Source organism: Rattus norvegicus, chromosome 2 (assembly GCF_036323735.1).
Source record: "Rattus norvegicus strain BN/NHsdMcwi chromosome 2, GRCr8, whole genome shotgun sequence".
NCBI classification, from domain to species: Eukaryota; Metazoa; Chordata; class Mammalia; order Rodentia; family Muridae; genus Rattus; species Rattus norvegicus.
The window spans coordinates 193,317,596-193,343,951 of NC_086020.1; the positions used below are offsets into that span (position 1 = coordinate 193,317,596).

The 26,356-nt window shown below is 44.0% G+C and overlaps 1 protein-coding gene across 7 annotated transcripts in view; it reads left to right on the forward strand.

Annotated features, from left to right (window-relative positions):
- Positions 1–26,356, forward strand: part of Dennd2c (DENN domain containing 2C) — a 68,165-nt gene that overhangs the window by 6,774 nt on the left and 35,035 nt on the right. For 4 of the 7 annotated variants that reach the window (XM_006233071.5, XM_006233069.3, XM_039102070.2 and 1 more), the window contains 4 exons: positions 21,718–22,701; positions 23,636–23,766; positions 24,166–24,278; positions 26,145–26,315. In XM_006233071.5, the coding sequence (XP_006233133.1) occupies positions 21,905–22,701; positions 23,636–23,766; positions 24,166–24,278; positions 26,145–26,315 (1,212 nt within the window). In that variant the 5' untranslated portion in view covers positions 21,718–21,904. Of the gene's footprint in view, positions 1–17,634; positions 17,731–20,133; positions 20,806–21,717; positions 22,702–23,635; positions 23,767–24,165; positions 24,279–26,144; positions 26,316–26,356 lie in introns of those variants that run through there. The other 3 variants (NM_001191569.1, XM_063281634.1, XM_006233070.5) reach the window with 3 other exon arrangements.

The window sequence follows — 26,356 nt, forward strand, 5'->3', positions numbered from 1 at the left end:
ACTGACTCAAAAGAGATTTTCTCATCGTGGAGCGTTTCGGTAAGTTTCAGTTAGAAGTTAAACAACTTTCAGGCTGGGCTTGTGGTCCGGTTGGTAGTGTCTCTTGCCTGAAGCCCTGCAATAAACCTCCACTATCATGCAAAACTAGGTGTGGTGGTCCTTGCCTGGCCTGAGCACTAAGGAAGTGGAGGCAAGGGAATCAGAAACCTAAGGTCGTCCTGGCCTACGTGGGGAGTTTGAAGTCAGCCTGGGCTTTATTCTCTAGCCCTTAGATTATTCTTTTAAAACAGGCCCTTTCAAATATTTTCAAAGAGAGGCTGGGAGTGTGTAGCTCAGTTGAAGAGTGCCTGCCCAGCATGCAAGGGGCTTTGCGCTTAGTCCCAGGCTCATGCAGGCTGGTTGTGCTGACAGATGTTTGTGTCCCTAGGTGAAGTAGGTTTTGGTAGGAGGATCAGGAGTTAAGGTCATCTTCAGCTGAGCAGGGAGCTCACAGCCAGCCTTGACATCAGGAGACCCTGTCTCATAGACAGACAAGTAAATGGGGGCTGGTGACTTTGTTCGGCAGTTAAGAGCACCAACAGGACAGACACAACAGTCCAGGGAGCCTGATACACTCTGCTGGCTCCCAGGGCACGGCACACACACGGCACATCTGTATACATGTAGGCAAAACACTCATCTGTGTGAAATGAAAATAAATAAGTCTTTTTAAAATAACAAACAAAAATTTGCAATTAAAAATAAGAGACAACTTACCACCTTCCCATTTATTTAAGGATAGTTTTGAGGAAGCGCCATTATTGGCTGATTTAGTTACATATCAGAAATGTTTGAAACCTTGAAGGAAAATGTGGCTTTTTAAGATCAGTCTTTTAGCATGACCTTGCCTGATCCCATCAGAGGCACCTGGGTCTCTTGGTTCGAGGCCAGGCTGGCATACAAAGGGAGCTCTAGGCCAGCCAGGGATCAACAGGGAGACCCTGTCTCAAAAATAACTGATTCCTGTCCTATCACATTAGCAAGTAACTTGACAGTGTGTTCTAGAAGGCATGGAGTTCTGGTGTTTGTTCTTTAGTTACCCTGAAGAACAGAGACATGGCCTTCTGAATCAAGACTGAAAACACCAGTTACTGACCATGCTGCTGTTTGACCATTTGTGGCAGCTCATTCTTCCAGTGGGTTTTAACCCTTTCCCAGTTAAGTACAGAAGAGTAAAACAGACTCCTAAGGGAACCTGACATGTGCATAGCATCTCTGTGTGTTCTCCAGACTGGAAGTAATTTATGCTCAGGAAATTTGCCTAGTGAATCTTTTTTAATTTTACTATTTACATGATTTATGTTGGAATTGAAAACAATGATGAAACAATATTTGATCTAAACTCTATGCTGTGCTAATATGGTAGTGTGTGTGTGTATGTGTGTGTGTGTTTGTGTGTGTGTGTGTGTGTGTGTGTGTGTGTGTGTGTAAAACTACATCAGCATTCTCCACTGCTATTGCTGCCCTTTGGCCGTAGCTTTCCTTTGATTCTGTCCATCCTAAGTCATGGCTGCCCATGGTCTCCTCCCCTTTTACTGTTGTGTGTCTGCTTGTTGCTTTCCTAGAACTCAGAAGCATCCCTTTTCTTAGCCCCTTAATCTAGGCTGCACATTTGTTGTTTTGAGACAGGGTCTTCTGTAGCCCAGGAAGTTTGAGGCTTCATCTTCTCTTACCCTCCAAGACTCTGGTTAGAGCTGTAACCACCACACTGAGCCCTGGTCTCCTTGCCTCTATTGACAATCCACACTTGGGAAGCAAGGCATTCCCTCAGATAAGGGTTTCCTGGTTTTCCTGTCTTTGGCCTCAGTTTATTTTCTTCAGTACTGTGCCCAGGGAGTTTAAGAATTATGTAGTCCATCCCCTCTATGAATCATGGTATCCAACATCAGCTGAGGATTCATCCCCTAAATCTATTAGCCACAGCTCATTATTGAACAGCTCTTAAAGACTATATCCTGAGGCTGAGATAGGAAGCATAGACGTTTAAGGCTAGCCTGGGCTACTACAGCCAGAACCTATCTACAAACAGACAGACAGTGAGGTATTCTCGAGGAGCTAGGACTTGGTACCAACTCTTGCTATCTAAAGACCCTCTGCAGGGCTGAAGGTGTAGCTGAGGGGTGGGGCACTAGTGTAGCATGTGTGAAGCCCTAGGCTCAACCCCTAGTCTTCCCAAAAGAAAACTAAGCCCCTTTGCCAAGGGAACCCATGTGCTCTTGTTCCGTTTCCTTTTGCTTGTTTGTTTTCACAAAGCCTGCTTGAGATATTCATTCCTCTCTAAGCCTTTGGCTTCATCTCTCTCACTCCCAGCAGACAATCTTGCCTATTATTTCAAAGCAAAGAAACAATAAAACCCTTAGCTACGGGAGGGGGATGTTTGCCCGGAAACCGGGAAAGGGAATAACACTCGAAATGTATATAAGAAATACTCAAGTTAATAAAAAAAAAAACAAAAAAAACAAAAAAAAAAAAACAAAAAAACAAAAAAACCCTTAGCTACCCAGGCAGTGGTGGTGCATGCCTTTAACCCCAGCACTCAGGGAGGCAGAGGCAAGCAGATCTCTGAGTTCCAGGACAGTCAGGGCTACACAGAGAAACCCTGTCATGAAAAAAGCAAAACAAACACCCTCAGCTAGAACTTCATCACTGTGCAATCCTAAGCCTGCAAATCAGCCTGCACACCTCCTCCTCACTCCTGTTCCAACAGAAGAGCGGCCCTGCTTCTGGTGCCTGCTCCCCCTCTAGGTCCCGCTGAAGATGCCTGCCCTCCCTTCCTTCCGGGCCTTTGCTCTCTATCCTCGTTTCTTTCCTCTTCCTTCCTGACTTCTTCCCACCCAGGGTTAAATATAACTTACTTCTTTCCTGTCTGAAAAAGCAAGGCTCTCCTGCAGCCCGTGTTCCTTCCCAGCCCTCACCTTACTGTACACTGGCTGCCTTGGGTTAGCTGACTGTCTACAGTGGCTGCACCCCTTCCTTCTCGCTCCACCCACTGTATCGCTGTCACCTCTCCATCAGCTTCCTTGCCACTGAGCCTGCTCTTGCCCGGATCCTGATGACAGACACTCAAGCCTTGGTCTTTTCTGTTTTCTGGACTTCTGTAACTCTCTGCCCTCTTGGTATTTCTCCTGTCTTTTTCTACTTTTGTGATTGAGTTACCATCTATGATCTGTGTACACTGACTCAGAGTGTCTGAGAACTGGCCTGTCCTGGACTGGCAATGTTTCTGGAATTATGAGATTCTAAATTTAACAAAATGTGATGGATCACAAAACTAACTAGAAAATAATCATAATTGTATAGCAATGAAGAGTTGTATGGCACAGAATGAATGGATTTGAGCCAGGCGTGGTGGCATGCACATATAACATCACTTATGATACTATAGAGACTGAGGCAGGAAGGTTGCAAGTTCAAGGCCGGCCAGATGAGGCCTCATGTGGGTAAGCAAACAGAAAAAAGAAAGAAATGAGGAAGTTTAACTGGAAATCATGAGATGCTATATTGTGTACCAGAGTGGTTAGAACCCAAAGTTGATGTTTCCAAGGGGTGGTGAGATAAGGAGAATCTAGATTCCTCTTTGCTGGTGAGAGTGTAATTGGGTCCAGAGTGTACTTGGCAGTGTGTTTTAGTAACAGATCTACCCCATAACAGAGCAATTCTAGGTAATACTAAAAATAAAGGGGATTATGTCTATTAAAGGTGCATATTAAATGCAGATAAGAACTTTTTATTTTGTGATGCCAGTAATCAAACAAGCTAGGTAAGTGTTCTACTCGGATCAGCAGGGTTTTCCTCCGGCTTTTCCCCTTCTTGTATTTGTGTATCCTTCTCTATCTGTACACACTTCTCTAACTTGTCCTTTTTACGAGTTGTGTCCTATTCAGTCAGGATGCTGTTTGCTTGCTAACCTCATGTGGATGAGAGACTGAGATCTGCTTGGCAATGTTTTGCCCCCACTGGCTCTGAGCGCCCACACGTGACATCTGTCAGCCAGCCTATGTTCCCTCTCATTCTGTTCCAGTTCCAGCATTCTTTCTGGGGAAGTTACTGCCACTGCTAAGTGGCCATGTCTGCTGTGCAGTGGCTCTCCTTACCCATCTCTGGCATTGGGAAAGGGGTGTGCCTTTCTCTGTTCCATTTGCTGGCTTTAGAGCCCCATTGTTCAAGGAGAATGCTTTTAGTAACAATAACTGTGATTGTCTCTAAAGAATATTGTGGATCTGAAGGTGTTTGATACATTGCAAACCTAGTGACACAGTCCTCACAGGAAGTGGTGTTTCTAGTGTTTTAAATGGTAAGCTGAGGGAGTACATTTGTTCGACAACGAAGTAAAAGCAGTTTTAATCTTGGTGCTTTGACTGCCAGCCGTGTGCTTTCTGCTGCTGTGATAAAAACTGTGGCCAAAAGCAACTGGGGAAGAAAGAGTTTATTTACCAAGTGGGTCCTGGTCACATTTCATCGTCTACAGATTTTAGGACATAAACTCAAGCAGAGGCAGGCCGGTGGAGGAGTTCGTCTCACTGGCTTGCCCTCCATAGCTTGCTCAGCCTGCTTTCTAATACCACCCAGGCACCACCTACCCAGGATGGTGCTGCTCACAGAGGCCTGGTCCTCCTGAAGCAATCATTAATCAAGAAAACGCCCTATAGACATGCCCACAGGTCAGTCTGGGGGAGGAAATTCCTCAGTTGAGGGCCACTCTTCCTAGACATGTTTAGATTTGTGACAAGTAGACAAAAAACCCTGAACGAACCAATGCATACAACAGGTGAGATGAAATATGCAAAGCATATAGAATAATTTGGGAATGTGAGTTGAAACAGAATTCCATCTTCCAGCTCCTAGCTTAGAACTAGACAGGAAGTTACATGTTACAATGTGTATAGATTTATGTTCTAAGCTCTTGAAAATCGCCATCCTTTTGTATAGATTTAAGATGAAAAATAAGAAGATACAATTATAATTATACGCTAATTACAGCTACATAAAAATATACTCATAAAAAAAGGCCAGGAAGAAACACCAAATTATACCAGTGATTATGTAGGCGGGAGTGGACCCACAGCTGTCCCCTGACTTCAGTACTTCCACATTTTCTAAGAATAAGGTTAGCGTCCTGTTAAGACTTTAAAATGGGTGTACTTGGTTCATCTACCTGTTTATTTGAGAGGGCCCTCTCATGGCGTGCATGTGAGTCCAGGACACTCTGGGGGTCAGTCTCTCCTTCCACCATATGAGCCCAGCCTCTGATGCAGGCGGTCAGCCTTAGCAGCAAGCACCCTACCTGCTGAGCCATCAACAGTCCCGAGATGTGACTTTTTTTTTTTTAAAGATTTATTCATTTATTATATATAAGTACACTGTAGCTGTCTTCAGACACACCAGAAGAGGGCATTGGATCTCTTTACAGATGGTTGTGAGCCACCATGTGGTTGCTGGGAATTGAACTCAGGACCTCTGGAAGAGCAGTCGGGGCTCTTAACCGCTGAGCCATCTCTCCAGCCCCCGAGATGTGACTTTTATAACTTTCTAAATTGCGTCTTTTGAGCGTGTGTGGGGAATTGCAGTCTTTGAACACTTGGGAAGTGAGTTAGCTTTCTCATGGTGTGCAGAAAGTTATTCTGAAATAACCTTTGTTAAGTGGTCATGTTTCAGTTTAGGGAGGGCAGTTCTGGCTTCAGAGAAGATTTCTTTAGGGTAATTAGATAAAAAGATTAAGATTTGCTTATCTTTTCTTTTTCTTTTTTTCCTTTTCTTGGAGCTGCGGACCAAACCCAGGGCCTTGCACTTGCTAGGCAAGCGCTCTACCACTGAGCTAAATCCCCAACCCCTTGTTTATCTTTTCTAATATTGAATTAATACAATGAAATTTTAAAGTTATGTTACTAAAGCTACTTTTTATATAATTTCCCACATTGTGGTAGTTTGTAAAACTTCCCCTGTTGAAACTCCATTTGGTTGTCTTACCTGAGACAAGTTTTGTTTACCCATTTGTTTCATTTTGAGATGGAGTCTCACATGTAGCCTTGGGTCACCTCAGACTGGAAATCCTTCTGCATCTGTCACTTTGGTGCTGGGGTTATAGGTATGCACCATGTTACCTAGCTTGCCTGAGCCATTGTTAAGATTTTATTTTTATTTATGTGTATGAGTGCCAGAGGCCAGAAGAGATCTTTGAATCCTCTGCTGCCAGTGACAGTTGTGAGCCTTTCAGTGCAGATGCTGGGAGCCAAACTCAGGTCTTCCAGAAGAGCAGCAAGTGGCCTTAGCCACTAAGCCACCTCTAGCCACACTGGCTTTAAAATCTTGCTATGAACCAGCTGTGTTTATCTGCTAGGAAGGCATATCAAGTTCTAGTTACACATTGCCGGGACCCTAGTTAAAACACTGAATGGTTATCATGAGGTTCCCTTCCCTTGACCCTCAGGGCTCTGGGCCAACTGTGCTCTCACTCCACCCCTCCCCCCTTGGACCTTTAAAGGCCTTACTGTTGTCCCTGTGATTATCACAGTTGATACTCTTGAGAAGGATCCGGAGGCGATAAATGCAGAGTCAGCCTTGTGCCTTCTTAGATGTGGGTCATTTGACTCCTGTTGTTTGGGTTTGGACCTTGGAGAACCCTGCAGAGGCTCAGAGGAGACAGGAAAAGCTGCATAGAACATCCTGTTACATTAACCCATATTGTTATGTCTACAGCCAACATACATAGTGCTTAATGCAGGAGCCCGGACTTCTTCTAACCAATTCAGCCAGTCTCAGCTTCCTTGGCTGAGAAGAAAACCAACACAGATCGGAAATAAGATTCACGGGGAAAGTAGGGGGCTCTGTGTGTGTGGGGGGTGTGCACACACCACCACCGTCAGATTCCTAGTCAGGAAGGGAGGAGGGTGCACCCCAGCACTCTTGCCTTCTCCTCGCAAAGGGAGTTCTTTGGGGTTTAGAATAGCAATCCATAGGACGAGCCAGCATAATAGTGGGGGCTCTCATAGTCAAGATCTCATGAACAGCTAGCTCATCTACAGGATGATAGTGGTGTGCAGACCACTAATGTTCTCCCAGTTTCAAAAGTAACTTAGCAGTTAAAACTCAAAAATTTGTTTTCCTTAATAAAACAACTATGATAGGTAATAATCATCATCTCTCAAGACAGCTGTGAGGATTAAATGCAGTAATGACAGTAGTGCGTAACCTGTACATTATACCGTTGTCACTTAATACACTGCTTTGCAGACACACCCTTTCCACCTCAGACTGACTGACTGACTTTCTCTCTTTCTTCTTTTCTGTATAACTCTTTAAAGATTCATTTGTTATTTTATGCATATGAGTGTTCTGTCTCCGTATGTGTCTGCACGCCAGAAAAGGACATCAGATCCCATTACAGATGGTTGTGAGCCACCATGTGGTTGCTGGGAATTGAACTTGGGACTCTGGAAGGGCAGTCAGTGCTCTAACCACTGAGCCATCTCTCCAGCCCCTCCATCTTGGGTTTTCTCTTTTGTTTGCTGAGAATTAGGGGATTGTGGAAGTTTGTTTATGCGGCTGATCAGATCCTGTGTAGGTCAAGTTAGTCTGAGCACTGCCAGTCCTCGGTTGTGCTGCCAGAGGGCGATCGCTGCTCTTTATCACCTCCTTTAGGGGCAAGAATAAATAATTTGGCAATAAATTGTATGGTTGGATTAGCTGGAAACAATTTTAAACTTTGGGAGGGTTTTTTCTGGTTGTGTATATAGGCCATTTTTTTCAAGTGCTTGACTAACGGGCAGAAAGCCCTGTTTGGATCCTGAGCACCAGGGAACCTGGGTGGGATTGGGAATAGAGGCGAGAGGATCCAAAGCTCAAAGGAAGAGCAGTCTTGGGTGCAGAGTGATTAGAGGTCAGCCTGGCCAAAGACATGTGTCAACAAAACAAACAAAAACACTCCTGCACAACAAAAGTGACCTGGAGAGGTTTGTTTGTTTGTTTGTTTTTTCCTTTTCTTTTTTTTGGAGCTGGGGACGGAACCCAGGGCCTTGCACTTGCTAGGCAAGTGCTCTACCACTGAGTTAAATCCCCAACACCAGGTTTGTTTTTTTTTTTTTTTTGTTTTTAGAAAGTTATCTTCATGTTTCCTTAGGTATTTTTAGTTGAATGTCTTTAAAAATGCTGGTATTTTGGTAAATTGAGACTTTATAGGCTTGTTTATTGTATGAGTCTTTTATTCAGTGTAATTACTTTGTGTAGGGAAGTGATTAGATCAGCTTGTTATTAGCACATAGAGGGCATCTGCCTTAGACACTTAGCTGGAATTCCTTTTAACTCTGTTTGTTGGTTAGGAGGGGGTGCCTTAGCAGGCCCTGCCAAGGTGTCCCCTCTGAACAATCAAGCCATGCGACAGACAGAACTAGTATAAAAAAGGTTTATTGGCAGGGAAGGAAGAGGTCCTGGGAAGGAAGAGGATAGAGGCAGAAAAAGGGGGACAAAGAGGAGAGAGGAGGAGAGCGGGGAGGAGGAGAGAGAGAGTGTGGGCTCTGAGCAGTCCTTATATGCAGGCTTGGCTGGTCTCAAACTTAGAGTTCTTGCCTCTGCCTGCTGGGATCAAAGGTGTGTCCCTCCAAACCTGGGTCGTTTGCATTGCTTTTTATAAATTCTCAGCAGCAGGGAGAGGTACCTTAGAAAATAACCCAATGGCTTGCAAAGCTAGTGGAATATTCAGTTGGAATAATAGCCAGTCATCCTGGAAGTTACTTATGATACCTTGACTATTAGAGTGGTCACTGTGTAAATTAAACTGTCCCATGCCATGTGTTGCTTTTTCTAAGATAATCTCATTTTCTGTGAATGAAAGTTTTTAATACCTTTCACACCACAAAGGGAATCTGTAACTAAACAAATCCCTTTGCTTGTGAAGGAGACCGAGAAAACAAGAGTGGTTAGAACGTCTTCTGGCAATGATCCTTTGCTGGCACACATTGGCCTCTGGGTTCCAGTGAACTAATTCCTGAAGCTGTGTTGGGCTTTAGGTTCTAGCGCACTTTAGAAATCAGAACTGTCCTCCAAATGCTAACTGGCAGTTAGATGAAGGGCCAGTTCATTCCTGGGGGTTTTGAAGGATTCTCCTTTGGTGTCTGTTTTACAAATGTGGAGCCCAGGGCATCACACATGCTGCTGAGCTGTGTCCCAGTCCTACAAAACTCTGTATCCAGGCTTGGTTAGCTATGAATCATGACTGTGTTTTCTGGCTTCTGTGATATCTAGACTGAGAGGAATGTCTTTCCAAATCCTATCAGTGGGCTGGAGAGAGGGCTCATCAGTTGAGAGCATCAGAGGACCCAGATTCAATTCCCAGCACCCATATGGAAGCTCGAAACTGTCTGTAACTCCGTTCAAGGGGATCTAACTCTTGCTTCTGACCTCTGCAGGCATTGCACACACATGGAGCACAGATATGCATGAAGACATACACATAAAAATAAAAGTTAAAAAGAAACTTTTGTTAACATCCAAGCTAATGGGTTCCCTTGTGACGTTTTCATACTTATACATCATTATTCCCTTTAAGGACTTGTTTTTATTTATGTCTGTCTGAGAGTACACACACACACACACACACACACACACACACACACACACACAGGAACTCACACGTATGCATGCACCTGCATTGTAAGGATACCTATAGAAGCCAGAAGATGTCAGATACCCTGGAGCCAGAGTAACGGGCGATTGTGAGCTAACCAGTGTTGGTGCTGGGAAGCTCTGAGCCCCTGTCCAGCCCCTCCCTAGGAACTGTGAGCATCGGATAAAATTGTACATCTGCTGTGAGCCAACAGCACACACAGAAAATTGTTCTTATTGTTTTGATGCTAATTATCATTTAAATGAGCAATTTTGGTATTGTTTTTACTAAAATACTCTAAGATGTTTTCTCATTAGTATTAGTTACTTTTTTATTGCTGTGGTAAAACACCATGAGCAAGGCAGTTTACAGAAGAGAGAATTTACCTGGGCTTACAGTTCCAGAGGGTGAGGTATCGGGTGTCAGGTGGCTAGAGCAGCTCACGTCTCAAACCACTGAGATAACTCAGCTTTACCCAGTGGCATACTTCCTCCTGCCAGGCACACTCTCAATCCTCCTCATTCTCCCACCGTGTGGGCCCCATGTGACTCACACTCGGTCCTTAGGCTTGACAGCAGACACTCTCTACCCAGAGCCATCTCACTGCCCCCAACTTAACTTTATGCACAGTTAATCCCCAGTGTGGGCATGTAGGGCTGCTTTGGACTGTCCACTGCAGCTGACTGTGGTTTGTCTTGTGCTGTAGCAGAGTCATGGTTTTGTCAGCTCCAGATAGTTTTTACAATTGTGTGACATGTAGAATTCTGGGAACTTTTCAGAGGATATGTTAGTGCCAGGGCCACAAGAGGCAGTGTGGGTGGTTGTTGGTCATTCAGGGGTTTGGTTGTGGTTTGTTAGTAGTTATGCTCAAAGAACAAACAAAAAGAAAGAAGTTAAATTCAGGTACCCACCCTCACTCTCTCCCCTCTGTCCCTCTTTCTCTTCTATCTAGTGATAGGGGATGAAATGGGGGAGGGGTGGGGATAAAAGGTAGAAAAAGAAGAACCCACAAAGTAGTAAAGGCCAACTACATTTATGTGTGTGAGAGAATGCCAAGTGTGTGGGGTTCATGAGGAAGCCAAAGAGGGCTCCCCCTGTAGCTGGAGTTGAAGGTAGTTGTGAGCCACCCAGTGTGTGTGGTTGGACTAGGCTTGGGTCCTCTGAAAGAGCAGTAAGCATTCTTAACCCTGGAACCATCTCACCAGCTCCAAACTTCACTTACAAAGTTACTTATTGTTTGTTTGTTTTTGTTTGTTTTGGTTTGAGGCAAGGTCTTACCATGGTGGCTGGCTTGCTTGGAATACCTATGTGGAGCAGGCTGCTAGGATTAAAGGCACACATCTCTAGGCCTGGCCTAAAGTTATCTATTGTTGTGTATGTATGTCAGTGTGAGGCATTACATTTATATTTTGAAGCATCTTTCATTTTTCTTACTCTGCAGTCAGGTACAGTAACTGAGCCATTTATGCTGTGTATTATGAGCACTTACTAAGATTGTTTTTTAAGTTTCTTTGCTATTTTGGGAGCCATTTTTAGTTACTTACAACTCTGATGGGAGTGGGACAAAAGGCCAAAATCCTGCGTGTGCTTCTTTGAAGATTTGTTATTCAAGAGACTGTCACCAAGATGGTAAGCATTTGAGAGTAGAAGCCAGGTGACACTTGCTTTTGTTTGTTTGATTCTTTTCCTCCAATTATTTGGTTATTTTACATTTGCTAGAAATCTTTTTTTTTTTTTGCTAAATTCAATGAGAAATTTTCTGTAATTTATTACTGTATATTTTATCAAAAAATATGGCACAGCCCTATAACCCCAGGACTTGAGAGGCAGAAGCAGATGATGTCTGAGTTCAAGACTAGTCTGGTCTACAGAGCAGATACTAGGTCAGCAGTACCTACATGGTGAGACCTTGACTCAAAAAAGTTATCCAGAGTGGCTTGGGGATTTAGCTCAGTGATAGAGCGCTTGCCTAGCAAACGCAAGGCCCTGGGTTCGGTCCCCAGCTCCGAAAAATAGAAAAAAGAAAAAAAAAGTTACCCAGAGAACTTAGAGGTTAAATAATATATACTAATATTTCAACATAAGTATGCTTAATATAATTTAAAAAAAAAAAAAAAGGAAAGGAAGAAGAAACAGGCTTAGTGGTTTAATGCCCTGATGCTTCCCAAGCAGATTTTGTTTGCCTTTCTTTGAGACATGACTCAGCATCTTCTGGTGACGTGTAGAGGTGGCACCTGAGGTCGAGGCTGACTTTAGGTCTCCTCTGGCAGCACTGCAGAGCCTGTACCCTGACAGCCCAGGCTGCCTCCCTCTGTCTTATACCTGGGCTGGCTGGCTTCCTTCCTTCCTTCCTTCCTTCCTTCCTTCCTTCCTTCCTTCCTTCCTTCCTTTCTCCCTCCCTCCCTCCCTCCCTACCTACCTTCTTCCCTCCCCCCCTCTCTTTCTTTCTTTCTGTGTGTGGGGGTGTGGAGACAGAGACAGAGACAGACAGACAGACAGAGACTCTGATGGGCTAACAGACCATGGATATATGCATGGGAGTGCAATGTGCAGAGTCCAGAAGAAGGAGTCAGATCTCCTGGAGCTGATCTTACAGCTAAAGATGCTCTTAACTGTAGAGCCATCTCTCCAGCCTGTATATGGAACATTATATATAAATACATGTATGTATGTATGTATGTATGTATGTATGTATGTATGTATGTATTTAAAGATAGGGTCTTACTATGTAGCTCTGATTGTTTTGGAACTCACTTTGTAGTCCAGGCTGACCTTGAACTCAGAGATCTATCTGCCTGCCTCTGCCTTCCTAGTGCTGTGATTAAAGGTGTGTGCTATCATGCTCAGCTCCAAAAGCTTTTTATGGGTCAGCAAGATGGTTGGAGGATGAGGTACTGCCAAGCCTAATGACCTATAGGCACACACACACACACGCACCCACATACACACACACCCACATACACACACAGTGGGGAGGACCAGAGAGGGAAGGAAGGGGGAGAAGAAAGTCTGAATAAAGGAATGATAGTCTTAAAACCTAATTAAGGAGGGGATGGAGGTGTGTCTTAGTTATTAAGACTGACTAATCTTCCAGGAGTCCCAGGTTGATTCCTAGCACCCTCTTGGTGGCTCACAACTGCCTGTTATTCCAATTCCAGGGGATCTGACACTTCCTTCTGACCTTTGTGGGCAGCAGGCAAGTGGTGCCCAGACATACATTCAGGTAAAACACCATACACATTAAAAAAATGAATTAAGGGAAAATATTGCCAATTCAGAATTGTATGTCCAGCAAAATTATTTTCCTGAAATGAAGGGTGAAAGTAAGTTGTTTTAAACAAATGAAAATGTAAAAGTCTTGTTACCAGCAGTCCTGAACTGCAGGCATTGCTAAGGCGTAGAGGAATCCACAGGTCTGAACCGCAGGCATCGCTGAGGGGATGTAGGGATTCCATGCTTAATTAATTTACAGCTGAGAAAGCTGAAGCTTCAAAAGCACTGTTTTCCTGGGGCCTGCAGGGTAGGTGGTGCCAGAGTTTCATCCCTTCAGGTTCCTCCTTCTGTGGTTAGAACAGTAGAAGCAAGCAGAGTTTGCACATGAGGATTTGAACCCAGTGTCACCAGCTCTAGAGTCCTTCATCTGGAAGAGTCATTCATCTCCAGCATAATGGAAAAAGGTGGCAGGCAGGGAGAGATTCAGGCACACCTTGCGACCAGGTGGTGTCTATGCCTGTCAAAGTGCCATCCACAGGAGACACAGAATAGATATCATCTCCATACCATGCTCCTTCTAAAGTCATTAATGGAGAGCTGCTTTGCTCCTTCTTTCTTTGAGGTAGACATTTTCCCCCCAGAGATGTTTTTTTAAATCTCTTACCTTTTTCCTGAAATGCCACTCTCAAGACGACAACAATTCTTTTCCATTTGGCTGTGTTCCTTCTATAGCTAAGTAGCTGGCAGCTCTTTTCTTCAGATAAACAATTACTTTGGCTCTAAACATAAAACAACTGTTATTAAAATAGCCATCTACACCTAATTCCCCACTTTCCCACGGACCAAGAAGAACTGAGAGCTTAGGTGGCTGTGGTAGATGGTGTAATGAATGTGTGTGTTCTGGCTGGAAGTGCAGCCCTGTGCTAGAACTTTTGCCTGAGGCCAGGGGTTCAACTACAGCTGTGCAGAGGAAGAATCATCCAAGTGTCTCTGTTCCTTTGAAGATACTAAGGTTCTGTAGAATTTTGAGTACAAAGAGTGACTGTAGTTTAGAATAGTTAACACACATTGTCTAGAACAGTCACTTCTTCCTAAGGGTCTGAATTCTTACAAAAGTGAAGCCATCTTAAATTCACATTTTTCTTTGCTGTCCAAGCAGTGAAGCTGTATGAAAATTGAGGTTCTAGAGGTTTTTCCAAAAGTCGTCAGGTGGTCTGCAAGGCAGTCATGTGGTCTTCAAAGTACTCAGGTGATCTCTAAGGCAATCAGGTGATCTCCAAGGTAATCAGGTGTTCTCCAAGGCAGTCATGTGATCTCTATGGTAGTCAGGTGGTCTCCAAGGCAATCAAATGGTCTCCATGTCAGTCGGGTGGTCTCCATGGTAGTCAGATGGTCTCCAAGGCAGTCATGTGATCTCTAGGGTAGTCATGTGATCTCTATGGTAGTCAGGTGGTCTCCAGGGTAGTCAGGTGGTCTCCAAGGCAGTCAGGTGGTCTCCAGGGCACTCAGGTGGTCTCCAGGGCAGGCAGGTGATTACCTTAGGAGGTAATAAAATGGGCTCTAGAGTGCCACTCACTGATTACAGCAACATGTCTGCTAGTTCTGTTGAATAATTTTTGCTTTATTTTTATGAGTTAGAAACAACAGTGGCTGTTATTCTGGGGGCTGAACTTTTAACATTAACAGAGGAAACCATTTCCTTTAAATTTGATCCTGGGAGTGTTTCCCCTTAAGCATTTAGATGAGGGAAGTTTAGTCCTTTTGTTCAGTAGCTTTGGCTGTGTCAGAGGAAAAAAATGATGAAATTGCTTTTGTTTTTAATAGTTGCTGTTGAATAAAGGAAGGATCTTGGGGTTTTAACATGGGCAGTTCATTCACTTCTGAGTTAATATCTGACCACCTGTGTGCAATGAGTACAAAAGTTAAGTGGCCCTGTTTAGTAATGAAACTACTGCACATATAATAATGACGTTTGTGTGAGCGCAGAGTGTGTGTGAGAGAGGCGGGGTGTGTGTATGAGGGAGGGTGAGAGAGTGGTGTGTGTGTGTATGTGTGTGTGTGTGTGTGTGTGTGTGTGAGAGAGAGAGAGAGAGAGAGAGAGAGAGAGAGAGAGAGAGAGAGAGAAATGGGGTATATGTGTATGAGAGAGGGGCGGGGTGTGTGCATGTGAGAGAAAGGTGGGGTGTGTGTGTGTGTGAGTGGTGAGGGGTTAGGGATTTAGCTCAGTGGTAAAACGCACAAGGCCCTGGATTCGGCCCTCAGCTGGGGGGGGGGGGGAGTGGTGAGGTGTGTGCATGTGAGAGAGACAGGCAGGGTGTGTCTGTGTGAGAGAAGGGCAGGGTGTGTGTGTGAGAGAGGGGCGGGGTGTGTGTGTGAGAGAGGCAGGGTGCAGGGTGTGTCTGTGAGAGAGGGGTGGGGTGTGTGTATGAGGGGGGTTGAGAGAGGTGTGTGTGTGTGTGAGAGAGAGGGAGGGAGGGATGGGGTGTGTGTGAGAGAGAGATGTAGGGTGTGTGTGTGCAAGTGTATGTGTATGTGTGAGTGTGTGTGCGTGTGTGTATCACACTTGAGCGTTGTGGTACATGCCTAGTCTCAACTACCCAGCCAACTGAGGCCAGATTACTGAGTATAGGAATTTGGAGCCTGCGTAAATGTGACTCCCATCTCAAAGAAAATTTAGTTTTTCTCATTCATATTAAAAGTAAAAATGTGTAGACATTTCAGAGAATACTACCTCTATTTTTCATATGATTAAATTTTCTTATTTTCAGCCAGTTTGGCAAACGTGATCATTTATGTAACTCCCCACTCTATTCTATGTATTTTCATCTCCCAGTCTTCTGTGGTCAGTTGCCTTTGGCAGCCACACTGACCTGCTTTCTCTGAACATCAGTTTTGACTGTTATGAACTTGGATTAAATTAGAATCATGCAGTATATTTGCTTTTGTTTCTGCATATTTTTTAGATATATTGAGCTTAATAGTTTGTCAACACAAGCCAGTCACTTGGGAAGAGAGAACCTATTTCTCTTTTTCTTTTGTTTCCTTCTTGCCTTGCTCCTGTCCTCTCGTCTGCATCTGGCCCCTTTCCCTTCTGAGTGCTGGTGTTACAGGTATGGCCCACCACCACTAGGCGATTCTTTAAATGTAGTCATGAGCTAGCTGTTACCATCCAAGAAGGAGCTAGGCACTGGGCCCCATGACTCTCTGCTTCCTTGTCTGAGCGTTCTGAGCACCTAGCTGGATTTATGCTTTTCTGCCTTTAATACTACTCCAGTGTGTGGTGTGTGCATGTGCATGCCGTAGGACTACGCTGGGCATCATCCTCTATGGCTTTCAGTTTTATGTTTTGGTTTTTTGAGACAGGGTTTCTCTGTGTCACCCTAGCTGTCCTGGAACTCACTCTGTAGACCAGGCTGGTGGCCTCAAACTCAGAGATCAACTTTCCCCTGACTCAACAAGTGCTGGGATTAAAGGCCTAGTTTTATTTTTTAAATGATTTTTATTTTACATGCGTATGGATGTTTTGCTTTACATGTATGTTTGTATACTGCTTGTGTGCTTGGTATCCCTGGAGACCAGAAGAGGGCATCAGATCTCTTGGAACTGGAGTTACAGATGGTTGTGAGCCACTTGTGGGTGCTGGGAATCAAACCTAGATCGCCTGGAAAGGCAGCCAGTGCTTTTAACATTGAGCCTTCTCTCTAGTCCCTCAGTCTTATGTTTTGAAGCATGGCCTGTCACTGACCCTGGAGCTTACCTAAGCTAACCAGCCAGCCAGCCATCTTCAGACATCTTTCTGTTTCTGCCTGCCCAGTGCTAGGATATATGTATGTAGTGTCTGTGTGTGTCTGTGTGTCTGTGTGTGAGTGTGTGTGTGTCTCTGTGTGTGTGAGTGTGTATGTGTGACTCTGTGTGTGTGAGTGTGTGTGTGTGTCTCTGTGTCTCTGTGTGTGTGTATAATCTATATATAATCTATATGCATACACTGCCGTGCCCAGCTTTCATTTTTAAATCATGAGTGCCAGGGATTGAACTCAGGTCCTCATGCTTGTGTGGCAAGTGGTTTGCTGACTGAGGCCTCAGGCCTTTGTTTTCTTCCATTTTCAATTGTCATCGTTTCCATCTAAATAATATTTGTAATAGCTGACTTCAAGTGTTGACTGTATTCATGTCTGTTACCTTTTTAGAAATTTTTATGCTTTGGCAATGGATATAATCAACAGTAATGCTACCGTTATGACTCGACTTGCCATTTTTCAAACGATTATTTAAGTTATGACTGTGTATGAGTAGTATACATGTGTGTAGGTGCACCAGGAGGTAGAGACGTTGGATTCCCCAGAGCTGAAGTTCCAAGGTGCTTTTGAATTGCCATGTGGTTGCTGGGAACTGAGCTTGACCACTAGCTCTCTCTCTTCAGCCCTGTCAGAGACTTGACCATCTCCTGGGCCTGCGTGGATGTGTGTTAGTCAGTTTTCAGTTCTCTCCTGGCTGTTTGCACGTCAGTGGTTGATTGTTCAGCCACATATTTCCTCTGCATTAGCAACTCAGTGCTTAGCCCAGGCTTCAGAGGGTCTGATGTAAATTGCTGGATCTTCCCTTCCCCCCACCTCTTTTTTTCTGGTAACCTGACTTGGAAAGTTCTCTTTGCTTTAACCTTGTCAGGCTCCTGTGTCTTTATCAACTTAGCAAGGTTACCACACCCTGTTGGGGCTCTCAGCTCTATGCCTCCTTATAGAATGTCTCCAGGGAGAAAGTGAGGCCCATTTTCCTTCAGGATCATAGTCCTGTGTGCCTACTGTGTAATATCTGAAATTGTGGTCTTCTGTACAGTTTTGTAGCTGCACCAGCAAGGCAAGACCACACCATCATGGCTACAGGTGAGTTTCCCTCATCCTTTCATTAGTTTCTGTTTACTTGAGGTGAAATTTATATATCATAAAATTAACCATTTGGGTCCTTTATCACCTAGTGAGTCAACTTGTAGGGTGGTCTAAATTGGAGCTTGAGAGATGGCTCTAGGGGAAAATGCTTGCTTTGCATGCCTGAGAACTAAGTTCTGGTCCCAGAACCTGTGTAAATGGTGGGTGGGTGTGGTGTCCAGCCTGTAATTCTAGTACTCTGAAGGCGGAGACAGGATCCCTGGAGCAAGCAAGCAAGCAAGCTAGACTAGCTGAGTGGGTGAACTCCAGGGTCAAGTGAGAAACCCTGCCTCGCTAAGTGTTTAAGTGGAGAGCAGTTGAAGACTCTAGGTGTCAAGCACAGGCTTCTACTCCACTCAAGTACACCTGGAAAAAATAAGAAAAGAAGAAAGAGTGTTCTGAATTATTATAGCGGGTTCATCCATTTGTGTAGTTGTTGTAAAGGATTTGAAGACACTTGCTCTGTAAGAGACCTAATTTAGTAAATTGAGCGTCCATATTCTCTTGTCCAAAAGTCACCTGACTGGGTTCAGATAGGTTTTCTTTAACATGATGAACACACACGATAGTTTAAGTTGATAACTGCATTCGATTCAAGTAAATACACTGCAGAGCAACAAAATAAAAAGCAAAGGAGCCTGGTTTAAAATCCCCTCCAAACGTTCTGTTTCACACTTTGACAGTGCTTGATTTACATATTTCTGCTCTCCTAAGGAATGCTGACCTGTGGGGTCGCCTGTGGGGTCACTTGTTGTGACCATCTTGCTCTATACGCTCCCCAAGTCCTGCCAGACTTCAGTGCTCTTTAATAGCTATAGAAGTCCTTGGCTCTTGTGGTTTTAAGAGAGATGCAGCGTTCAAATTGTCGGACGTTCTCAGTGCACGTGCTTGCAAGAACTCCCTAAGCAAGCTTGAAAAAGCAATCTGTGGAAAATGAGAACAAGTTGGCTGCACTTGGGGAGTTTTTAAAAAGATGAAGGTTGGAAGAGACCTTGAAAACTGGCCATGGTTTATGGGGTAGGAGATCTCTTCTTCATAGTAGAGGTCAAGATGAGAGACTGGCGGGTTGGGAATGGGGTTTGAAGGTTCTTGCAGGCTAGGAGAGACTAGGGGAAGTACTAAGAAGATGGCGCAGAATATGAGATCTCTCCAGCAAGTTCTGTTTGACAAGTTATTATTTTTAATGAGACTGTATAAAAGTAGCCTGTGTGTGAGCATAAACAAGTCATAGTATAAAAGGGATAAACGGATCTGGGAATCAGGCAGCTTGCACCTGCCGTCCAAGCATAGGCCAGCGTGAGCTATAGGAGGAGGCCTGTCTCAAAAAGCAAGTAAAAAGAGAAATATAGAACCTTCAATTTTGCAAAAAGAAATATTAGGGCTGTGAAATTAGCTATCAGTGCAGTCATAAATGTAGTTAAAAGGCATCAAAACTTGTGTGTTTTACTTTGGGACAGGATTTCGTCTTTCTGAAGCTCAGAGATTGGCCTCAAATTCACAGTCCTCTGCCTCAACCTGGGTGCTGGGATTATCACTGTTCTTGGCTTTCAGCTTTCTTCTGAAGTATTTTATTCACGTCTTGAAAGGGAATACAATAAATAGAATGAGAACAAGGAAGATCTCTCCTCTGTTACTAGGCTGCCTGCTGCCACTTGAACACCATCAGTGTGCCTCATTGACAGTTGGTAGAATTCTACAGTTAGCCAGTTGTTGCCAATCACACTTTCAGGTTTCAAGGACTTTGTAGCTTTGAAAATTTCCACTTTCTTCCCCTCAGTTTTACCTGTGTTAACCAGGAGAAAGGTAGGGAAAGGTTAATAACAAGAACAGAAGAGTCTAGAAGCCTTTCCGAAGCCAGATTCATCTTGTCTACAATGAGGAAAACCCAAGTGTCAAAGACACTCCCAGTATCAAAGCAAGAAGAGGACGTTTGGAGTCCTGACCTGCAGGAGCTGAACGCACTGTCACGCACTGTCACGCACTGTCATGCTTTGGTGTTACTGTCTTATCAGGAGCTCTTGCCGGGTGCAGTGGTCATGCCTGTATCCAGTGTTCTAGAGGCTGGACAGGAGGGATTGCCACTAGTTTGAGGCCAGTCTGGGCCCCAGAGTGAAATTTGGTGGGCGTGTGTACACACACACAGAGACAGACACAACTTCTGTGAGGTTTTTGCTATCATTTAAAAAAAAAAAAGTTGGTTTTTTTTTTCTTTGCATTAGACCAGAGTTTCTTTTCCCGCAAAGCTAATTTTCCTACAAACTAGTGAGAATGCTCACAAAGACAAATATCACATGACTTCCTTAATGTGGAAGCTAGAGGGGAAAAGGAGGGCGTGAAACTAAAGTAGGGGAGCTGGGGGGGACGGTGCAAGTAAGAAAGAGTAGAGGGTGAGTATGATCAAGTACTTTATAAGCCCATTGTACAATGAATGTACTACAGGAAAAACGACTTCAAAACCTTGTGGGCGTGGCTTAAGTGAAAGTCGTGGAAATCCTGAAGAGCAGCTTCTCTAGCAAGAATAAAGTGTGTGTGTGTGTGTGTGTGTGTGTGTGTGTGTGTGTGTAGAGCGTGTGAGTGTGTGTGTGTATGTGCACATGCACGCGCCTGTCTGTCTGTGTCTGTGTCTGTGTCTGCGTGTGTACTGGTCCAGTTTTGTTCAGCTGTACTGACAGAGCCAGGCTAAGACAGTTTCCTGCTTGTTAATCAGGGCTAGGCAGATGAAGCAGGAGGAAGGATGACCCTGCCTCAGGAAGTTTGAATCGGTTGTTATTTATAACCAGTATGCAGCAGAGTGGGAGAGCAGGTCTCTGCCTAATGCGGAAGAGTTTCAGCCAGCCAGCCTTCACATTTGAGGAAGCAGTTCATGGAACTGACAGACTGAAGCTCTGCGGAAGGAAGGATGAGAAAAGTGACTGCAGATCTGAGTCAAGACTGGCAGAGATGTGGGAAACCCAGCCAGGACAGGATAATGGGTGCCTATGCCTTTGAACTGAGTCCCTGTAGCGGCTTAGGTGAAAACCTGTTTGCTAATAGGTAAGCTGAGATAAGTAAGGATGTGTGATGGGCTGACACAGACAGGAGGAGGGAACTAGCTACTGACGAGTTTGTGAATTGGTTCCTGTCTAGACTTGTAAATACACTCTTTAATTATGGGGTGCTGCTCTGATTCTTGTTTGTTTGTTTGTTTGTTTGTTTGTTTGTTTTTGAGACAGGGTTTCACTCTGTAGCTCTGGCTGTCTTGGAACTCACTCTATAGACCAGGCCTTGAACTCACAGAGATCCTCTACTTTTGCCTCCCTCCTGAGTGCCAGGATTAAAGGAGTGCACCACTATGCCCAGCCTTATGTGTGATTTTTGTAATATTACATTGTTTATTGTTTTATTAAGAAAACGCTTCATAAAGAATAGATTTGTGGGGGCTGGAGAGATGGCTCAGCGGTTAAGAGCACCCGTCTGCTCTTCCAGAGGTCATGAGTTCAATTCCCAGCAACCACATGGTGGCTCACAACCATCTGTAATGAGATATGATGCCCTCTTCTGGTGTATCTGAAGACAGCTACAGTGTACTTATATATAATAAATGAATAAATCTTTAAAAAAAAAAAAAAGAATAGATTTGTGGTCTGGAGGCGTGTGTAGCTCGGTGATAGAGTGCCTGCCTAGCACACGTCTCATACCATACATAAACAAAAAGAATTGATTCATTACAAAATAATGTATATCTTTTGCAGAATATTAAATATAGCAGAGTATTAAAGCTGACAACTTGAGAAATAGCACTAGGAATGTTTTGTTAGTAGGTTTGACTTCATGGAGCGAGTGGAATTACAGGCACAGTTTTTCCAAATGTGATTTAAATTATTTAGTGCTGGGTAGGCAGTGTTCAGTGGAGTTTAAAGTGACAAATCACAAAACTAAGTTAATATTCTTGTCTTGTTTTGATAGAACCATTCATGATACAGTTGTAGCTGTTTCCAACAAAGTTCAGTGATGAAAATTGTTATTTTTAACGAGAAACCTCCAAGTTAAAGATGAAAGGAAAACACTGGGACCATTTCCATTCTGACAAGGTGACGAGTACAGCATTTTCCAGCTAACTTGTCATGGCACCTTGCTAAGAGTGACTCTTGTCATGCACCCCACTGGGACCATGGATGTGGGCTTTACGCGGTCTGCTGTTCAGACCCTGTCCAGGAGCCACTGCAAAAACATCAAGCAAAAGATCTCCCAGTGGGAAGGAAGAGCCAATGGTGTAACTCAGCCAGCCAAGTTTCACCCAAAGGATTTTGGTGTGAGATATAATAACTGCCACCAGGAGCGTCCTCCTCATAAGCATCCCACCGGTGAGGAAAGGAATGGGGGTTTACCCAGAAACACGGACGCCAGAAGCCACGATCAAAGTGAGGGTGAAAGCGAGAGTCGAGAGCTTAAAGACCCCCACCCCTTGGAAGGTGAACCAAACTCCAGCCGCATGTGTGCCCGGGTCAAACAAATCGAAAGCTGCCAAGCTGTTGCTGTGGATCCAGAGGCTTCGCTACCTCCAGGAAACTTCTATACCTCGCAGATACCGTGGAAGAGCATAGAAGGGCTTACCCCGAACAAAGTCTTCACTGTGGCCTTATCACCTTGTGACTTTACAGAAGAGGAACCGGAGCTCAGTGTTCTGGATAGTTCTTACAGAGTAGCCAAGAGCTTGGAAAATATTTATTGTGAACCTGAGGGGCAGGAATGTGGCCCCTCTATAAATCCTTTGCCCAAACCCCGTAGGACATTCAGGTATTTATCTGAATCTGATGGCATGCCATATAAAGAAAGGAACTGTGACCAAAAGAACTGTGAGAGTGTTTGCTGTGCAGACTCTTCGTTGGCCTCTTTTCAGGATCCCGAGCCGAAGAGATATGGTGGGAAGATCAGAGGGAGGTCCAAAAGGTATGTGTTCTTCTCAGTCCGCGATGGGTACTGCATGAGTCATTGAGCGGCTCTGCCCTTCACTCCAAGTTTCCTTTCCTGCCTTGGCATACGGCCTTCAGTTGAGCAGAGGTATTGACAGCACAGAGTCAAAGTAGGAGAAAGCACAAGTGTAGACGCATAGGTGACACTTGTGACATCCACCTAAGAGCAGCAGAAGACTTCCCAAGTGACATCTTCAAGAATTCCTAACGTTGGGTAGGGTGGTGCATATCCATATTCCCATCACCAGGAAGGCGAGGCAGGAGGATCAGTACAATTTTGAGGCAAGTCTGAGCTACATAGTGACGTAGAAACCAGGGTGAGCTCTGTAGCAAGATATTGTCTTATCCCCTCTGCCCAACTACCGAAAGAGCTTCCTGGTTAGGAGGTCCATTCCATGACACCATTTAGGACATGCCAGCCTAGCCTCAGCCTCACTTCTAATCCATGGGCGTAATTCATGGGGCTGGAGAGATAGCTAAACCAGGTAAGAGCACTGGATGCTCTTCAGGAGGCCCAGGTTTGATTACCAGCATCACATGGGTCGTCACAACCACCTGGAACTCCATTCCAGAGGCTCGGACACCCTCTTGGCATTTGTGGGCACCAGGCACGCAGGCATGCATGCAGGCAGAACACATACATATAAAATAAAAACAATTTTTATTATTTTTAGTTTTTTTTGAGACAGAGTTTCTCTGTGTAGTTTTGGCTGTCCTGGTTGATTGTAGACCTGGCTGGCCCCAAACTCACAGAGATCCACCTGCCTCTGCCTCCTCAGTGCTGGGATTAAAGGCGTGCACCACCCCAGCCATCTTTGTAACCTTACACACAAGTCTGTTCAATTTCTGTCTTATCATTTAGAGATTGAAGCTTTTGAATTGTAACTTTAAAACATATCTTCTTTCTTAAGGAAATCTTTTGAATTTGAAGATATTCAGCACTTTCGGAACTCACGGAAGATTCATGAAGAACTTGAGAGAAATGCTGGCTCAGCACTTTATTACACACAGTCGGAGGATAATATCTATGAGGATATTATATGTAGGTATTCATGCTTCGAGGTTAAATGTAATGCATGTTTGGTGCTGCTCATCATTGCATAGGGGTCTGTTACAATCAAATATATCTTGTTTTAACTTTGTTTTTCTAATATGAAAACATTACATTTTATACATTTTTATACACTATATACATTTTCTCATCGTTAAGAGTTTTACAATAGTATTATTGTGGATGACTCGAGAAGTAAATGTTTGCAGTATGTTTTGAAAGTTCTTTAGCTTGGATGAACACTGGAGTGATGTATAAATTTAAAATGCCATTGGTCTTACAACCTTGCATCCCCCTGAGAATGTAGAAGAAAATCGTTTCTTTCTTTAGCTATAGTCACCGTTCCCACTTAATTATGCTCCTCTAATAAGTGTTTATATGTGTTTAAAGACCCAGCCAAGGAAAATCCCTATGAAGATATCCCAGTGCAGTCATTCCCCATTTGGAGATCCCCTTCAGCATGGAGGCTGCCACCTGCTAAGAGTGCCTTCCGAACACCCAAGGTATAACCGGAGGCTGTGTCGCCGAAGAGCACTGAGGCTCTTGTGTATGGTGCATAAGAGGTTACAGCGGTTTAGCTGGGCCCAACTAAGAGGCACTGAAAGTAGGTTTTACTGTCAGTGGGGTGTTTTCTTTTAAAGATGGTGTCCTTTGAAAGGTATTTTTTTTTTTAAATTGCTTTGCTATTGGTTGGGTTATCTTAGTATTTAAAAGACAATTTAATATGAGTAAGATTAGGCCAGAGCTCCTTATACTTTTCTATTTGCAACCAACCGCTTTTCACCTGAGGTGGCGTGGAAATTGAGACAGGTCTCTCTATGTAACCCCTAATGGTCTAGAACTCACGTTGTAGACCAGGGTGGCTTTGAACTCACAGAGATGTATGTGCTCATCTCTGCCTCCAGAGTACTGGGATTAAAGTTGTGTGCTACCATGTCCATCCACCCAAGAAATTTTTACATGACCACAGATATATAGATGTGTAACTGGTATACAAATTAAATCTTTGCAGACAATAAACCATAAAGAAATATATTTTACAACTATATATACATAATTTTGTTATTTATTAAAGTCAAGAGCAAATATGCATACTAATGAAATGGGTGTGCTTATATTTTATAAAAAACTGACTCCTAAACGGGTGTGTGGTAGGTGGAGCTCTGCATTCGATGCCAGCCTGGCCTACGTAGTGAGCCCAGATCTGCCAAGGCTACCCAGAGAGACCCTGTCTCAGCCTTGCCTCTACCCCACCCCCACTGAAGAAAGGACCACATCTTAACTGCATACGTGGTTCTATAATGCCGAATGGCAGACGTTCATGGCCATTTCAGAAAGTGGAAATTCTGTCCTCATCTAAAGCCAACATTTACTACATGATATTTACGTTTTTTGTTACTTATAAGGGTGTTTATGATATGCCCATGGGTATGTGCACATAAATGCAGTGTCTTTGGCTGGCGGCAGGATCTGAAGGTAGAGTGTTGTGAGTCCCCAACATGGGGCGCTGGGAACTGAACTCAGATCCTCTTCACATCAATAAGCACTCTTAACCATTGAGGCATTTCTCTAGCCCCATCATTTAATAATTTTATGAAACTGAAGTTGTTGACTCAAATAGGAATTTTAAAGTCAAATATTCTAACCTAATAAAATCCACTAACAACACACACAAAAGCAGCACAAAGGCAGGAATATATTAAAGTCTTTACTTTCTGTAATTAAACCATCATGTTTGCAAAGACAGAACACTGAGTGTGTAAAATGAGAACATTGCAATTTATAACATGCAGGAGTCTTGAATCTGAGCCAGGCGTGTGCTGACATTGTATAACACATGCTGTGCATTCAGAGCGAAGGCTGCAGTAGAGTCACCATCATGCAGCATGGTTGAGCATCGCCAAACCCAGTCCAGACACTTCACGGCCTGGATTTAAGTTACTTTTGGTTGTTGAGAAACCTTTTACTATTACTGACTTTTTTAATGACTTCCCTTTCGGTCCCATTATCGAGTCACATGGCTTAGGTAACTAGCCATGCTTCAGCCAGGCCAGTCCTCTGGAGTTCCCAGTGCTATTAAGCTCCTGTCAGCCTCGGCCTCAGTTGCTCACCACTCCCTGAAACTCTGAGACCCATAGTTTGAGTTGGTTGAAGTGATGAGCTATTATCCCGTGAGAATTTGATCATGGCACAGGGTAGAATTTTGGATTAAAGAAACTGCATTACTAAGATGGGAAGGAACTGTAGAATACCCATTTGGGGTAAGTTTAAAGGAAAGATAAACATGTATTTTCTGAGGCAGCTTTGAGATTGTTTGAAAGCATAGGCATTACCTGCAGATCTTATTTTGCCTGTGTGTCTCCTTCTAGCTTCCTCCCAAACCCCAGTTCCTTCAGCGGAAGACTATGGAACTGAAGAACACTCAGGCGTATTTGCGATCAAAACTCACGAAGGATACCACTTTACCTGTCACCTTAACGGAATGGAAACTTTTCCGAGCTGGAGAAGTGGCTAACAGGAAAAAGAGAAATCTCCCTCGGGTGAGGAGCCCAGCACACTTAGTCTTCAGATTTACCCCAGC